This window comes from Zonotrichia leucophrys, chromosome 4, assembly GCF_028769735.1.
Source record: "Zonotrichia leucophrys gambelii isolate GWCS_2022_RI chromosome 4, RI_Zleu_2.0, whole genome shotgun sequence".
Taxonomy (NCBI): domain Eukaryota; kingdom Metazoa; phylum Chordata; class Aves; order Passeriformes; family Passerellidae; genus Zonotrichia; species Zonotrichia leucophrys.
Window position 1 is genome coordinate 19048472 of NC_088173.1, and position 19049 is coordinate 19067520.

A 19049-nucleotide genomic window follows, 5' to 3' on the forward strand; every position below is an offset into this window, starting at 1 on the left:
CTCCTTTCAGGTACTGGAAGGCAACAATTACATCACCTCAAAATCTCTTTTCCAGGCTGAACAAACCCAACCCTCTCAGCCTTTCCCCATAGGAGAGGTGCTCATCTTGGTGTCCCTGTGCTGGACTTGCTCCAACAGGTCAGTGTCCTTCCTGTGCTGGGGAAGGACAGCATTCTGCTCCTCCAGAGCAGAGGGGCAGAATCCCTCCCTGGCCCTGCTGCCCACCCTGCTTTGGATGCAGCCCAGGACATGTTTGGCTTTCCTGGCTGCAAGTGCTCATGGCCAGGTCATGTCCAACTTCTCATCCAACAATACGCCATGGCACTTGGTCTTGTTAAACATCATGAGATTCCCATGGGCTCACAACTGGAGCTTGTCCAGGCCCCTCTGGATGGTATCCCATCCTTCAGGAGTGTCAACAGCACCTCTCAGCTTGGTGTCATCTACAGATTTGCCAAGCATCACTCAATCCCTTCACCTATGTCATTAATGAAGATATTAAATAACACCAGTCTCACTATGGACCCCTGAGGGACACCATGTCACTTATCTCCATCTAGACTCTGAGCCATTGGTACCCCTACCCTCTGGATGTCACCATCCAAGTAATTTCTTATCCATCTAGTGGCCTGTTCATGAAATCCATCTCTGTCCAGTTTAGAAAGAAGGAAGTTGTGGGGGCCCATATCAAAGGCTTTACAGAAGCCCAGACAAAGGATATCTGTAACCCTTCCCTTTTTCACTGATGGAATCACTTTCCCATAGAAGGCCACTGGGTTAGTCAGGCAGGGACCTTGGTGAAGCTGTGTGGCTGTCCTGAATCTCAACATGGAACTGCTGTGAGCTGCTGCAATCACAGACTGCAAGCTTATAGACAGTAGGCTTCTAGACAATAAAAGCAACACGCTTCTTCAGAAAAAGGAAATTCTCTTGGGGAGTCAGTCACTCTAAGTCTTAAATGAACTACCTTCTAGAAAGGCAGCTGACTTTTGTTATCCTTCCATGCATGTAACTCCAAGCCTTGAGCACAATCCTTTCTCAGCAATCAGCTCTGGTATTGCTGAAGAACTGTTTCAACTGAAGTTGTTAAAAAAAAAAAGCGCAACATTGAAAGAAAAAAACTCTAATAATACTAAGGTTAGCAGTTAAACACTGTACTTTGGGACACCTGATGAGAATGAAGGACAAGAAAAACAAAAATGCTACACAAAAGAAACCAGAAGAAAAGTGGATTCCAACACCGTAAAAAAAGATTTTATGTCTGAAGAAGTGAAGGATTTTTTTATTCTTTTTTTTTTTATTTTATTTTAATGAGAACATAAAAAATACAATCCAAAACAGCTTGAGAAGATACTATGTCTGACAAAAAACCAACAGTCCTTACCATGCTGCTCTCCTGCATTTCTCTTTGAACATGAAGTTATACTCAATGGCTGTTGGGTCCCAACACTGATCCAACTTCCTGCTTTGCCTAGCTAGTTTCTGCCAATGGAACCACTAGGTTATATAAAAAAATTAGAGATTTTGCTATACTCACAGAACCTGCTTTATATATCAGGATTCCTCCCTGTCTTTTGTCCCTCGTTAAGGCAAGGAATATCTCTTCTTTCCTATTTTATAGGTGTGCCTCATACGAGCGGTACTCAATCCTGATTGATGTTGGAACTACGACAAACATGACAGAAAGCTGATTTATGTAGGTTACACACAGCAATGTTGAGGCCATGCACAATATTTTTAAAAGCTGCCTCACCTCCTGCAGGAGTAATCCTATACCACTTTGTCTTTCTGCAACTCAGGAGATTTCTTTCAAATTTGAAAATAACCCTGGAACACATGCAGCTGATGAAAAATGTGGTTTTAAGTGAATAAAAACTGGTAAGTTGATAGCTAATCTATTTCACACAGGAAAGGGGTTTAACAACATACACGCTGCTCCTGATCCATGCATAACTGTTCAACAATCCTCCCCAACTCTGTCCTTGCAGGCTGTGTTCCTTCTTTTCTCATGAAAATGAGAAGAGAAACATTGAGATTTAAGACAAATGCTACATCCTGCATAGTCAAACGATGCACGACAGATTTTTCTGTGGTAATCCACCACGTGATTATCTGAACAATTCCCCAGTATCACCTAGAGAACAAATCCCCACAGCTACACCCCCGCAAGAGAGCAAGGTACAGAACTGAGACATGAACAGGCTTCTCAAGAGGGGGGCTATCAGAGTGAACAAGGGACCATAATCTTATGATAAAGCTTAAGACCCCTTCTATATGCTACACAGCACATGATACCCATCTTCTGAAGGCACATCACAAAATACACCATTGTCTCAAACTGAGCCTATATTGCCTTATTCCATTTTAAGAAATGAAACATGTCCCTCTTGGGACATAATTACACAGTAAGATTGAGCTGATCTAATTGACTGCTGGCACACAAAGAGTAGATCTTGCTACCCCTATTTCTCCCCTCTGCTCTTGGTCACACACTCCCACTCTCACCCTTGAATCAGCTCTGTCACCCTTGATCTGACTGCACAGTAAACCAACCCAACATGCTGATCCAACTAAGCAGACAAACTAACAACAACAAAAAAAAAATCGGCCATTATAAAGAACTGGAATCAAGTTTCTGTGCTGCTGGAGAAGAAACAGAGCCAGTGCATGGGCAAAAACTGAGAGAATAGATGGGGAGCAACAAGTTCAGCCCCTTCCATAGCAACGAACTGTCAGACTAGTTATATGAAATACATAAACGCACCCTTGGGGTCTTGTTAGATTTTAATTATAACTTTCTGCTGGAAACAACTCAAAACTATAAATATTAATGTCCAGACATCATAGAGTAACATTTATTTCACAGAGCTCAAAAATCCATAAGGTTTAGAAACATTCCAGAGTTGTGAAAACAACAACAGATAAACAATGCCAATGCTGTATTCAATGGCAAAGCAATAACAGGACCTAATTTCTCAAAGGTATTTCTCTACAAGCTATGCAATTGTTAACTCTTACAGCAAGAATAGCTGGTGCTGCTCACCCATCCCTTTTTCAAAACAACACACAACTACATAGCATTTGCCTCAGTTGCTGTTCTTATGGCTGACAGCAGTGCAACATATTTCCTTTGGGCTACTCCCAGCAGTGTGAAAGGAAGAAGGAAAAAATGAAATGCACTTCTGGGAGTGAAAATGAAGTTAGTCAGATTACAGTAAAGGCTGGAATAAGCTCCCCCTGACATGACCATCCAAATCTGCTGAGTGTTAAAATCAGCAGGGGCTGCAGCTTTCCAGAGGCCAGGTTCTAATCCAAGGCTTTGCTTCACCCGTGTGTCCTTGGGCATTAGGTGCCAAGGGGAGTGGAGGCAGGGAAGCACCCTGTGTGCAATGTATGCTGGAAGGATCACTTACGCTTGTAACAAAGAAGATTTGTATACACCAGGCATGTGTGAGTGCCTCAGCTTCCTTCTGTCGCCATTCAGACCTCAAAGTATGAGGCTTTCAATTAAAAAGACAAGAAACATCAGTTTACTTTAATTTGTCTGTAACCACTCAAAAAGCACAATCTCCTTTTCCTGGCCAGAAGCAATTTTTACATTTCAGATCAGAAGCACAGCACAAAATGCCAGTGTTATTCACCACCGTTGATGATTACTGATCTTAAAGTCTTTGTAATCAATTAATACATTCCACTTGCAACTCTGAATTTTCAGCATGTCTCTTCAGTTAGCTCTTCTAACTGCATCAAAGGCATTCAAACAAAAACTGGCCTCTGCATTACAATCAAAATGCATATAAAATTGACACAACTATATATATACAAACAAAAAAAAAAACAGCTGGAAAAAATCTAATAAATGGGAAATAGGAAGATATGGAACAAGTTTTGAGGAACAAGGATAAGTTGTACTACTTACCAAAGTACTGCATGATAATATCCCCCATTTCATCTGCTCCCAAATAGGTCTGGGTTTAAAAATAATCTTTTAAAAAGTAGGAGTGAAATCAAAGTTCAATACTAGCATCTCTAAGTTAAACCAAGACTTTTGAAGATTTGTGTCCACCACAAATGGACATAGGAAAAACAAAAAAACAAAAAAAAAAAACCCTGAGCTTTGATTTTCACTTTAGGTGAAACAAACATTTCTATGTTTTTGGTTCTATGATGCAGAACCAAAAAAAAGATTTACTGCTATAGATGTCTTTTTTTTGTAGTCATAAAGGCAGATGGATTATGTTTATTTAATTATGTCTATGATGAATAGTGACTTCAGATATGAAAGTGAAAAGTTATTGAGATCCTCCCACTACTAAATTTACAACTTATATTTAAGATGAATAATGAGGAAGGAGATGAGAAAAATAGAAGGTACAAAAATATATAAAGTTAGAGAAAGCAAGCATTACAAAAGGGAAGTTATCTATGATCTAACAATGACCAAGGCCATCAGAGTGAGAATGCCAGAAATTTAGATAATTAGATTTCTAAGTGCCGCTGCTGCATTTCCATAAGAGCAACTTCCTTGTATGTTGTTTTAGAGGGTAAAGACAGGATTCAGCAAAAAAAAGAATTCTGTTAACATGATTATCCCAACCAGAGCACATTCAGGCTGAAGGAGGGCATAATCTTGGTCTGTTTATTAGCTTTCTAATATCTCAAATAAAAACACATCAAAAATTATTTCCAAAATTGAGAAACACACTTCACAGAGAACCTTAACAGTTATACAGCACATGCAAACAGACAACCTGTAACGACCTAAATGAACTGCATTTACATCTGATGGTACTTCATGTTAATCACCAAAGCCAAATATGCTAAACTCATAATTGAAAATCCTTATTCCTCTTTTATACAAGGAACCTAAAAACAAAGCACAGCAGAAATACAGTGCCATAATCACACTGAGTTTCTCCAAGTTAGGTTTTTTCTCCAAGTACTTAAAATTAGAAAATGATAATAAACTTGACCACATTTTCTGTTGTGAGCATGTAATTAATCTAGAAAAATAATTTTTCAAGTCTCACTCTGCAACTAATAAAATTTCAGGGTCAAGCCCTAGCTCTGAGCATGTGTACACAACTTTCATACCCATTTATTTCAAAGGTCACACTGGTATTGACTTTTGACTTATTACTAATTCTTAAACATAAGAGGACCTTAACCAGAAATGCAGCCTAAAATGCCAAAGTTTTATCACTTAGGAGCATCTGAACTGGCTCAATATACACCTGACTCAAAGTCTTCCTAGGCTATTATTAGAAACTCTCTGCCCCACAGTTTACAGTAACAGGTGAGGCTCCAGGTGGCTGAGAGGTTTCCCCTGTTACTATCAGTATTTTCTAAGCAAGAGAAGTTTCACCTTCATGGATGGAGACTGGTGTATAATAAATGAAATAGTGACTTATTTTATCTCCTAAAAAATTTAGGTTTACAAAAACTAAGCCATCAGTACATCTGACGTGGTTTTTATACATGTAGTTTTCACATCTCCTGGCTACTGATTCTATCAGAGATTATTAGTGAAAGCAAATTTCATTAATTTTGCTTAAGGACTTCCAATTTCTTCAATCTAAGACACGCTTATATATATCTGCAGAAAATAACCAGGAGTCAACAAAGCCTGCGCCTACTAAAGATAAAGTTCTGCTTGATCTGGTATCTGGCCACTATACATGTTCTGCTGTTGCTCAGATTTCAAATTTTTAAAGTGGGGTAAAATTAATGCTTATTTAGGAATATTAAAAAGAGGGCCAGGGGTAAGAGAATCAGTGTGAGAATGTATGTGAATGGCTGGAAGACAAGCAAGATACTGATCATTCTGAACTTTCAAAAGGGTCAAGGTAGTAAAAATGATGCCAAGATAAATCGGAGGGCAACGCAAGTGATTTATTTACATATGTTGCAGTACATGGTTTGTTATATGAAAAATTCTTACAAAAATGTACATGCCAGTTAGTTGGGATATATGCAATCCTACATCAGAACTTTTAAACCCTTTCTGAGAAGTAGTATTTTTAACTCTTATTTAGTAGAGAATGGAGCAGAAGTGAACTGTGTTCCTGAATTTTTATTTGTGTGTCAGGGAGAATAAGTAGGTCTGGAACGATCAATTTAGTATCACATAAAGAGAAATATTAGGACAGCACAAGTCAAAGAAGCTCCTGGTAAGAAGTATTCAATAATATCTGTTTAGCTTTTTTTTTTTAAAGACAGTAGTGAGTAATCAACATAAAAGATAAATACAATTAATAAATACATACTTTTTTAAATCTTTCCATTTGATGTTTCATAGTGTACTAGCACGGGGGAAAAAAAACATCTTAATGCAAGCTAACAGACCAGGCCTTTAATAATAATGCATTATAATACTTCATATTTCATCTCACTGATCATTAATGAAGGTCGTTAATTAAACCTCAAAGACCCCTGCTGATTTAAACAGTCATTTCATAATTGCTGAGGTACAGCTACTTTGGGTGAGCCACTGCAGTCAATTAGTGCAACAAATGCTTTGATGTTACACAGCAGTTTTGCATTATGTGAACATTACTCTGCAGGACATATGAGTTTTCAGTATGTGAATAAGGGGAAAAATCACCAGCCTCTAACAATTAATTCTGCTTTCTTGGAGTATTTTTACCCATGATCTCTGAGCTTGTATCACAATGCTGTGAAATCTACATGAGAGGAAAATAAAAATCTTGGTAGCACACAAAGTAATGTGAAGAATTTACTTTCAATTTCTGGTTTTGTCTGCTAGCATTTTGAGCTTTATTTTAATAGCTGAATCACAGTAACAGAGTACTGGGATCTTGTAAACCAGCAGGAAATACTCACAAATTTTGCTTACATCTATTCAAACAAACTGGTCTGGAGTCATCTTCTTATGAGACATATTGTTGTGGTTTGATAAGCACTTGAAAAATTCAGAATTGCAAAAGATTTTGGTAACACTATTCAGATTTTGGATTTTTTTAATCTTAACTCACTAGAGCAAGCCCAAAAAGCACAAGTAACATTTGTTTTGAAATACAGTATTAGAATATAAGAAGCACAAGCCCTAACAATTCAGTGGAACTGCAAAAAGGACAAGTCACAACTGGGAATTGTCTTGTTGGCCCCCAGCAGTGTCACCACAATGGAACCACCCAGCTGAATCCTCCACAGCCTTCATTACAGTATTTGCAAACATTACGTTTAACAGCAACCCACCAGTGTGGCACACACCATTTGCACTGCAAATATCTACTTTTTGTATTGTAAAAATCAACTAAAACCTGTCATTTTCCATAGAGCTGATCACATTTCAATGTCTAACTATAACTGCAGAGTCTGAAAGTGTCATGTTAGGACTGTTTTGCAGTTCTCATCTATCACAAATCTAAACTCACAGAATGGTTGAGGTTGGAAGCGATCTCTGGAGGTTACCTTGTCCAAACCCCCTACTCAAGCAGGGCCAGCTGGAGCTGTTTTCCCAGGACCATGTCCACATGGCTTTTGAATATCTCTGAGGAAGGAAATCTCAAATCAGACCTGTTAGAGTGCTCAGCAAGAACCTGTCTGCAGATGTTCAGAGAACACCTCCCGTGTTCGTGTTCGGTCTGTGCCCATTGCCTCTGGTCCTGTCACCAGGCACTGCTCACAAGGGCCTGTCTGCACCTCCTTTGCACCTTCCCTTCAGGTATTTATATTCAGCCTTGATAAGATCCCAAATTCACGTTTTGCAAATCTTTTAAGAAAACACTCGCCTCAATTTCTCAGAAGTGGCTCTAAAATCTGACTTGGGTAGTGTAAAATTTGCTTGTCTAAAATAAATTGTACTGGAACTTGTTGATGTTCTTAAGATATGCTGAAAAACATTCTAAGAACCATAAAAAGACAACAAATAACCTTTGATGTAAAGTACTAAAAAACAGATAAATTGTCAGATGAAAATAAATGAAAATAAATTTATTTACAGAAATAAGAGTTTGCATGGACATGCAAACCAATAAATTACATGGAAAGAAAAAAATCATTTTATGCAAATCATCTCTCTATTCTCAGCCTACCTCCTCTCTAATGCTTACGCCAGCAGCTATAAATGTTGATAACTTTCTAATTTTAGATTGCCCAATTTAAACAAAAGTAGGAATTCAATACATTTATTGTTTTAAATACCACATTGTGACCATCCAATCCAAACAAGAAAACATAATTATATTCTCATAATTTGAAGGCATAACTTTTATTCCTGCTACAACTTCTCAGAACAAAATAAAATCTTTACAGAATGTATAATGCTTTGAATTTACAGTGAGAAACAAAATACAAGCTCAAAAGAGTTTTATTTTTCCCCCGAACACTGATAACACTTTTCGTTCTAGATCTGCTTCCTTACAAGCAACAGTGTAAAGAACCTCCCCTAAAGTACCAGTTCCTTATGAGTTCATCAATATTTGCTGAGCTGACACATGACCATTGCAGAGCTTTCCCTTGGCACGGCAAAGGCAGCAACAACCGGTCAAGTCTTAAAACCAGGTACGGAAACTTCAAAGCCAGACAAACACTGTTCCTATTCATGCTAGTGGAAGGCAGGTAAAAATTCTATTTAGTAACTCTAGCTAATTTGGTCAGCACAGTTTGGAAGGTTTCTTTTTCTCCAAGAGATGGCTTTATTGATTTAAAAAACCACACACATACACACAAAAACCCGGGAGGGAGCGAAAGGCAAGCCTGCCACATATCGAAGATGGAGTCACAGGGCGATGAGATGCGAAGCAGGACTGATCTGCCCGCAGAGAAAACAATCCCTGACAACACAGGAACCAGCCAGAACTGAATTCTCCTCCCACAAAAGGCATCGGCCAGGCGAAAAAAAGCAGTTGGATAATTAGCAAGCCTTTACGTCCCCGTTTCAAACGCGGACAGCGCTCCTGCACGTACAGCTATGCAAACAAGTAACCCAAACGCCAATCCGGCATACCTCGTTTATGCAACTCCCGGAGCGGAATGCCGTCTCCTCCCCCTCCATCGTAGGGCAAATACGGATCGGAAGAGACATCCATGGACGTGACGAACGCGAGGCCCGCCTGCCGGCTCAGGAGGGCCGCGGCATTCCTCACGCAAGGGCGGCCGCGGGGGCCGCTGCCATGTTCGGCCGGGCCCGGCCTGCGCCGCCGCCGTGGCTCTGCAGCGCCGGGCTCTGCGGAGCGGGCTCGGCCCCGCCGCTGATGTCAGCGCGGGGCGGCCCCGCCACCTGCGCCTCCCGCCCGCCACACGGACGGACGGACGCGGCTCCGGCAGCACGGCACCGCCACGGCGCGCACCGAGGGCCGGCGGCAGAGGGCGGAAAGCCGCTGCAGCTCACGGCAGAGCCGGCCCCGCAGGGAGCGGGGTCCCGGCCCCGCCGGCAGAACGGCGGGAGGGACGCGATCGCACAGGTGAACCCAGAGCTGCCACCCCGTCAACAGGTGAATGAATGGTGGGGCCCGGCTTAGAAAAATTGGCGATCCTGCCGCGACAGAGCTGCCCGTAGTTCCTGCACCTTCCTGGCACCACGCCTGCTGACGCTTCTAAACACCTATAATCGCATTTTGTCTGGAAGGGAAGATTCATGCATTGCTGGGGGCTGGGGAGAAGCCTCCTTCCTAGGCATTTTATTTACTCTTTTCTAACATTAAAATTATTACCTCAAAGAAACAACAACATTAACCTGCCAAAAGCCAACCCCTCTGCTCCACAGGACAGCTCACCCCACTTTGATCAACCTCCTATGTCCCATTCACGCAGAACTTTCAGTCCTATAGCAGTGACTGACAGATTTGAACATGTGTCATCAAAAAAAATTAAACAAAAATTTAATTACATATCTAACAGAAAAGGAATAGTGTCTCAATTTTTTTTGTGTGTGTGATTATTCTGGTATTACAACTGTGTAACATCCATACCCACACTATAAAGCTTGGGGTGGGGGTGGAAGAAAATGTAATAAACACAAGTGCACACTTAGCTTGCATTACTCTACACATTGATAAAATGGTCTGAGTCCCTTAAGAGTCACAGGCTCAAAATAGGCGACAGCCCACATGAATCTAACCAAGGCATTCATGTGATGCATCATCAAGCCGTGGCTGTTAGAGCACTGGCAAAGCCCAAGCACTTCAAACAGCCGGGATCTAAAGACAGGAAATCCTACACTGACTGCATGCTTCCATTTGAAACAGATACTATTACATATTGAATCCATATTCTATTTTATGTTTAATGTTTGATCTTGTCCTGGTCCTATCTTGCAATTGCTGATAATAGCAATTGATAAGAAACCTATTTTACATGATATTTCCATGGCTGGTCCAGTGGTAATGAAATACATACAGAAGGTATGCATAGTTTTTTCCTTTTTTCCCCAGGTAGCAAAGTTAAATATATTGCATGCCTACTGCACAAAGCCAGCTTCCACCTAATTCACACAGCAAACAAGGAATTAATTTTATTGTGTATGTCTTTGCACCTCTGTGTGAATAAGTTATTTTAGTTTTCAAATGTATTCGTTTCTTAAATAATTTTCCATATATATTCTTAGGGAAGAAATTTCTCTTATAAGCCAATGTTACAAGCTGTGTACTGCAAATGATCATTTTGAGGACAGACTACGACATAAAGAAATGTTACGTTTACTTCATAGGCTTGTAAATATAGTAAATGTTGAAAAATATGTCTCTGATACAAACATTGAGAAAATGCTGGCATCTCTATAGGTGGAAAAACAAGTGAGAAAAGGGGGGGGTGGGGAAATGAGCATATAGCAAAATACATTTCAAAATCTTAAAGACTTCCTTATCTCCAAGACAAAGGGAACCCCTGAGCCACAGATAGTCAGTTCTAAAAGACAGCTCCATTTGCTATCATCTATACAAACAAATGCTTTTTTAAGAGTGGCCTCCCACAAACTTTTTAACAAAAAATCCAGAATCTTTAGGATCTTGCACGTGCAAATCTTTCAGAGCCATTATGCATTACCACCATTTATATTTGGCTGTGAAAAGACAAATCTAAGCACCTCTGAACTTCAAATTATTCCTATTCCTTATTTCCAGAGAAATACAATAGAAATCTGTGAACATTCTTAATCCCTTACCTCAACAGAACCTGGAAGTAGTCTGTAATCTTATTGCAACGTTCTAAATAAAAAGTCATTTCCAGCAGGAAGAAATACAACAGTTTCTGTAACCTGAAGCAAGAACTATTACAGAATGAACCGTTAGTGCATTTATTATATGTCGATTATATATGACAACACTATAAATTCAACTTCATACTTGAGGGAATATGAAATAAAGGATATAAAGGACTTGCATGAATAAAGTCTGGAAGATCATCTCTACTTTAGGAGTTTGATGTGGTTACTGAAATTCTGGAATTTCTTAAAACTGATTATAAAAATCAGTCACAGCAAAGAAATGACTCACTTGTTGGCCTAAACCTGTTCACTGGACTAAGGCAAATGCAAAATTTCTGCCCAAGATTGAAATCCAGTTTGAGGTGGAAAAGGTGAGGGATATAACTTGTTCAAGAGTGTTTCTGATCAACTGTGGGTATGAGGGAAAGTCATAACAAGAAGTCTGCAGTGAAAAATAGATTACTTCATATTTGCTACATGAAATTTCAAGAGTCCACCTAATACTAAAAAAGTATTCAGCTTTCAAAGGTCACTGCTTATATAGACTGGCTTTGGCAATACAGCCCTTTGTCTACTCTTAAAAAGCAGAGCAGTCATTTTCCCTTCTCAGTTACCAGCAGCTTGTGTTCTCATTGTTCATACCCATCATTACTGTGTGTAATGCCTTTCCTGCAATACCATGAAAGGTGATTTTAGTTTTTGTGTTGTTTTCTTAAGAAAGAAAGATACTATGCACACTAACATAATAAGCAGTCTTTTTTCTTTGTAAATATCTAAACACCTATGCAATTTAATCTTTCCAAATTACTCTTTTTCTACCTGATCTGAAAAAGTGCATAGCTTGAACTGACAACTTTATATTCCAAAGAGTGTGTCAGTTATTTCTGTTGTGAAGTTCTGCAAATTCCAAAATTATAGTAATTTAAATGGTGTCTCTAGCTAACTATGTATTTTGGGTATTATAGAGTACAAAGTATTATGAACACTTGTTGTAAGGCCTAAAGCAAGCTTAACAATACCCTTATTTTAAGTGGCTGAGAGCCCCTTCAAATTGCCAATTTACTACATATAACAGCTCACATGTAAACAGCAGGTTTGTATAGCAGCTTGTTTTCCAAATGTCATTGCAGTAATTATAGCCTAGGTCTCAATCCCAGAAATCCTCCATGCCCAAATAACTTCACACATTGGAGTGCTCCCATTGTTCTCTGCAGGCTAACCATAACTTAGATGCACCTGTCCTTGCAGAAGTCCATTGTTCTGAAAATACTGGAATGTGCATAGGTGACACACCTTTAAGGCATAGTAAGAATGACAAAAGGCACTTTTATCCTCTCTCCACACTTGGTCTTTTCCGGTTTAGGGAAAGAATCACATTCAAGGCAAAGTATCTGACAATATAAAAACAAGTCAGAGGTTATACAAATCAGTTACACCCAGGGAAATATGTTTTGAAGGGACAAAAGGCCAATGAAAAGAAGGGAAGTACCACAGAGGTATGACAGCCTGCTTACCCAAGCCTGCTGGAGGGAAGACCTTAATTCTGAAGCACTTCCCACCATTTCATATTAAAAGGTAAGCTAGGTTTAAAGAAGACAGCCAAGCACTGTGCTACATACAAAATAAACAAGCTCTTGCTTCTCCCAATTACTTACTTTGTTTTGGTGACAGACTGTGTAACTTTGTCTTACCAGATAATGAAAATTAAAATCATGTCTTTTATGAAATTACAAATGTAAGTTTTGAGGTGCTGAATGGTTTCATCAGCATAAAAACAGATGCCAAAAACGTGACTGATAATTACAAATGTTAGTGTGACTGATGCAAAAGATTTTGGTGATTCTCAACTGTCATTTTCTTCCCTATTATTATTCAAAACTAAAGCTTCTCTTTCAGCAGAGCTAGAAGATAATGTTCTCCTAAAAAATGCTACATATAGAGCACTCACCAAAGTAGCTACCATCTGCAACCATTCTAAAAAGAATTTAACTCATACATACCTTCTCTTGAAGGGGGGAAAGCATCTGTTTACAACAGAGTGCCCAAAGTATACATAAAATGTCTCAAAACCCTCTGTACCTCATCATTACTTTTCCTTCCAGCTTTACTCTCCTACCTTTTCTCCCAGTTTCTTCTTTCATTAACCCTTTTCTCAAACCACGCAGCCAAATTAAGCCCAGGTCTAACCCCTCTACCAGACTGACTTCTCTTAATGTTCATTATCAAGGAGCCCCTTCAGCCTGACTTTGTTCATTCTGCATAAAACCATACAACTTTCTCAGATGGGTCACACAGAGCCTTCTGTGAGAATATGAAAGATGATAAAAGGACAAGCACCCTTCTCTCAGTTCTAATTCCCAGACATGGTCCAGGATGATATAAAAAGAAGCAATCACAGAAAATGGGGAGAAAAGGAAGAGAGTGAAAAAAAAGTACAGTTATACATAGCTTCAGACTGATATATAGTAAAAAACAAGGATAAATTATTTTGAAGCATTATAAATTAGAGTCTTGAAGTTCATTCCTTTATTGGCAGTGTACAGAATTCTGTCCTTGATCAGTGTATCAGGCTATATATGGAAGACTCTGTTACCATTACCATGTCATCAAAAGCCTCAATAAGGCAGACAGATAACAAAACGAAAAATTTTAGACCAAATATAATGTAAAAGCAGAAGAAAGCAAATTTATAGCATGTGCTGTTGAGTAGTTTAAGGAAGATGGGGTTTAAGCAACACAGAAGTAAAAAAAAAAAAAAAACAGAAGAATGTGCACAGCAGTAATACACAGTAAGATTATTCCCTATTTCCATTATACAGAAAAAAATAGCTTCTTAATCACAGTTTCTTTTTTTGTAATCACTTTCCCACAAATTTGTTACTTAATTTTGCTCACAATCATTTCACCCACCAGAGAACACTTTAGTTCAGGTTCTCACTAAATAAAATCACTTTTTTGGTGATTTTTATTTTAATTTATCTGTTTTACACTGTAATTAGAAATATATACTTCTCTGTATTAAACATGTGAGGAGGACTTAGAAGAAATGCAAGCTATCTTTTACAAACAAACTGCTCTCTCTGATACTCTAAGAGCCTCTTAACTACTAGTAAATTTTTTTTTCTGTAATTTTTGTTTACAGGATAGGCTTTTACTAAGAAAAAAAGTACTGCTGCATTTTCACCTTTGCATATGTGTTCTCACATTCCAGTTTGCTAAAGCTGTACTTACAATGCATCACCAGGAAGATTTGGCATCCTTCCCTGAAGTTCACTTCTCCCCTTTCGCAGACTAGCCAAAATTCTGCTGCAGAGATTGTTCTGTTTTTCCTCATACCTAGATGCATTCAAGGATCTAGGTCTTATCTGCTCCACTGCCCTTATTCTGTTTTAGGGCTGTTTACTGTTGGCTAATATTTCCAACGTGGTGTTAGAAGCATATTAAGGGGATAAAATTGCTCCCTAGGCACAGCACTGTGCTGGCTCTGGCCCCACTCAGTGGGAGGGCCAGGACCAAGACACTGTGCTGTTATTCCACAGCACCTCACACCATGGCTCGGGCAGGGATATGGGACTCACTCTAATTCCCAAGAAAAACATTCCTTTCCAGTTGGGAAAACATGGCTGCAGTAGGTGCAGTCAGGTCAGGCTCTGAGGTGAGAATTTTTGCATGTGAATCATTCTCTTTTTTTGTACACATTTTTTATCACTATTGTTGTTGTCACTGTTCTTTTTCTTATCCCATTGCTGTTTCCATTAAATTGTTCTTATCTCAAGCTGTGATTTTTGTCTTTTGTTCCTCCAATTTTCCTCTTCAGCCACCCTCGGAGGTGGCAGGAATGGGGGGGAAGGTGGAGCAAGCAGCATGGTTTGGAAGGTCTCAGTGGAGAACTAAACTGGGGAGTACCACTCCTAAAGCACAACAGCCACATATACATAAATGTATATATACATTAGGCTTACCTTCTATCTTTGAGAATATTACATCTTCTTCATAAATAAATAGGCTTTGTGAACATAGTGTCAACAGCAATTCTGGATGTTGTTAATATATAACACTACATTATGCCAGGCATATTTTGAATTCCATTAAACTATGGGCTCAGTACTAAGTAGTGGTCAGAATAAACTTACTCAATTTCTGGGACATGCCCATCCTCCAAATGCTGGGTGAAGTTCTGATCCCTCCCTAAAATTAGAGATATTAGAAAGGCCTCAGAAAGGGGCAGTGAAGAAGATCCAAAGGGATGGGATAGCTACAAGGTTGGATCAAGCAAATAAGAAGACCTCAACCTGAAAAAGACGTAACTGAGGAGAAGAAAAAATAAGTAGCAATGGAAATAAAATTTTCACCATCTGTTCTGATAACAGTGACAGCATCACGTAATTCATGTGTTAATCCTTGTTAGTTTCTACATGCGTATGGCCACTGCATGATAGGCTTATCAGGGTATGTGTATTTGGCACCACAATCCTAGTTTCAGGTCACCCTGTCCTAGTTTCATATCAAACCTTTTCCTATCAACAGCAGTTTCACTTCAATAAGCTAATAATACCCCCTAAAACTTTTTGTATCAGCAGAAATATTTTCTGCAGTTACAACTGTAGATGATAACTAAAACAAAACCCCAAAAGAGAACTTAAGCACTTATGCCACACAAGGGTAAGTGACAAGGAGATCCACGTGTCAGCCCATGCTAACACATGGGCCAGTGTTCACCTAAGTAAGACTCTGGCACTCAGCAGTATTTATACCTGGATTTAGGTTCAAAGTAAAGAAAAGAAGGTGGTGCTTTACATAAAACACAGCTAAGCTATGAGAGCCTGCAAGGGATGGTTTGAGTGCTGAAGAATTGCATTTGTGAGAAAAGCTCAGTTCAAGAAAAATACACTGATAAAGACTAAAATTAAAACCCACAGACGAGGGGCCATCAGCTAGGCAAAAACTGCTCTGCAAGTACTGTGGTGCCTATCTCTTACCCTGTTATTTCTCTTCCTTAAGCACTAACTTTTAACCCCTGCCAGAGACAGGATGCTAGGCTAGGTAGTTTTGTGGTTTGACTCAGTACAGCTTTTCTCATGTTTCAGGGATAGCATGATACCCTCTTTCAGAATAATATTTCTGTTTAATCCAAGCACATGAAAAGCTTTCATTTTAAAATGCTGGTAAGCAAGAATATTCTCAAAGGCAGAAAACAAGAGTACAGCCCAACATCAATTTGGGGAAAATCCTATCTGCCTTCTTTGGCTGACTTGAGAGAACAAATCAAAACTAAAATGAATAAATGAAATATTATTAAATCTGTATAAAAATTTGTCTATTTAGCTCCTAAGGATTTTATAGACATATTATACTGAATTATTTTCTTTTAAATTTCAGACTCATCTTTCTATATATATGCCATCACAATTCCTCTGTTTTCATTCCTCCACTTGACACTATTCACACCGTTTGTCTGGGAGAGGGGCATACACATACTGACACTACACCAAGCTGTCAAGTTGGGAACAACTTCCTCAGCAGCATCTGCTGACAGAGCCAATGTGCTTTAAGCACTTCAGGAGAGCTGCAGAAGGAAGCCAACAAAATGATATAATATCAGAAAGAAGGAAAGAATGGATTATTACTACTATAATTCATCTTCTTCCAAAGCATCACGCTCACGTGCTGAATAAATCTTTGGCAGGAAGAACCAGTGGGACCATTCAAGGATTGTTAGTAGGGTTGACAAGTCCTCAAAGAGCTGACCAAGGTATTTATGAGATATGGAAATGATAATTATTTGTTTTCAAACAGATAAGAGAACAAGAAACTACTTGGTTACTAAAACTCTACATCCACACTGCTGTAATTTCCATCCCTCAGACAGCCTAATGCCTAAACTAACTATCTAGCTATAACACCATTACAGGCTGTTCAACTACAACACCACCAATTGAATTTACATTTTGGACAATAACTACAAAGAAAACCCAACCAAACAAACATTAGAGTTCTGGAAATCACTAGCATAATAAACAGACACTCACTGAAATCCACTCATTCTATAATGACATCCCATAGCTAAGACAAAACATTTTTTTTCCTTAAACTAAGAATCTTCCAGTCAGCTGGGGAAGTGGCAGGGGGGAGGGGGGAAGAGAAGGGATGTTGACAATAATTTTTAAAAGCCTGAAGAAGAACCTTGTTAATTAGCCCAGTTACCCATTTAAACATAATGTATAACAATTTCTGTTCAAGAGAGGTTCTGTTCAAGAGGGCAAAATCAACTTCATGCATTACTAATAAAAAAAGTAGAAGAAATCATGGTTTGATACTATCAGATATCCGGTGTTTAGCTGCATTAGTACTATGAAACACAGGCAAAATGTGTGCAGCCTAACTACAATCCACCGGAAAAAAGTAAATTATAACTAGCTACTGACAATTTAATTTCATTGCATTCTATCAATTAGCTGTGCCTCATGCTTGACCTTGTGATCACAGCAAGTCATGTTATCTCATGCTTTGATCTGTATGGCATAATTTGGGGGTGAATACACTTCTTACAGCTCTGTGACAATGAGCTCTTTAATGCAAATATTGCCAACTCAGGAAAGTGATATTTCAAACTGTCATAATGACTATTCAGTCAAGTCAGTTTTATAACACATGAATACAATGAATGGATAATAAGAACAATGCCAAAGGTGCAAAATTACTTCAAAGGCTCTTCTTCACATCAGCTGTGAACAACAGGAAGAATCCATTAATGCAATCTCCACATATAAAGAATACAACAGGAACAGTAAGCTATTTTATTCTTCTCTTTGTATTCTTCCTTCTATTCATAAAGAGCAATAGCTAAATAGAAACAAGCATACATGTGAAACAACATTCACATGTTGCTGGGAAAGATGACTAGCTCTTGCTCAAAAAATTACCCCCTGCTGTGGTACAAATGTCTTGATTATACTGAACTGCCTGCTCTTGCTGAAAGTTGCATTCCTCAAATAATGCCATAATATTAGTTCACTACTATAAGATCTTTCGTGTCGGTATTTAAGGCACCAAAAATAGATTGTTTAGGTCTCAGTCTTTAGGCAAGGGACTCCAAATCATGGTTAAGGAGGTTTTAGGAGAGATACAGAGTTGTACACTATGACCTGCTGGCATACTTTGTTTTTCAGCACCAGTGAGATAGTAGCAAGGAGGAGAGTAGAGGCTGTAGCAGCAGCTTTTGAATTACCAGTTTACAGGTTGTCATACTAAGGTTAAGTATTGCCAATTTTATGCTAACACCATATGTCAAATTGTAAAGTGTCTCCACACTGAACTCACAATATAAGCAACTAAGCTCCTTCAGCTGAAGCAGGAATCTTTATAGCTATCAAGAACAATGCAAGCTCATTCAGGACTCAGATTCCCACAGACAGATCAAAGTACATCGGGATGTAAACACCAATGAGGTCATTTGTTTGCAAACCATTCTTACTGCAAATAAGGTTTAATCATCTAATTTCAGAAAGTGCCTTGAAAAAAACTGCAGTCTAACAGTACAAAAACCCCCCTCCTACTCAGCTTGCCCTTCACTTAAATAAAAAACAGTCAAAACTGATGCAGTCCTCTCTTATCATACAAACAGCCCTCAATTCTGAGAAAAATTATGGAGACATCTGGGATGACAGGATGACAGGCAGCATCCCTTCAAGGCAGGGCTTTGGTACAGGCCATCCAAGCCTCCACATACATGGCCATGTAATTATTTAGCATGTTAAAGTACACTACGCTCAATGAATTCACAATTTCATAATACCCGCTTGTTCTCCATAACACTGCCACTGAAAATCTGTAGGATTGCAAAGAACACAGCTGCCAGGAAGCATAACAGGCATAGTACATA

General features: G+C 39.0%; 1 protein-coding gene across 4 annotated transcripts in view; it reads right to left on the reverse strand.

The window, feature by feature from the left end:
* CLCN3 (chloride voltage-gated channel 3) overlaps positions 1–19049 on the reverse strand; it is a 59559-nt gene that overhangs the window by 28107 nt on the left and 12403 nt on the right. Inside the window, exon 1 of one of the 4 annotated variants that reach the window (XM_064710665.1) lies at positions 8972–9220. The exons of 2 other annotated variants lie outside the window; for them this stretch is intronic. In XM_064710665.1, coding sequence (XP_064566735.1) covers positions 8972–9053 — 82 coding nt within the window. In that variant the 5' untranslated portion in view covers positions 9054–9220. Of the gene's footprint in view, positions 1–8971; positions 9221–19049 lie in introns of those variants that run through there. One more of the 4 variants, XM_064710668.1, reaches the window with a different exon arrangement.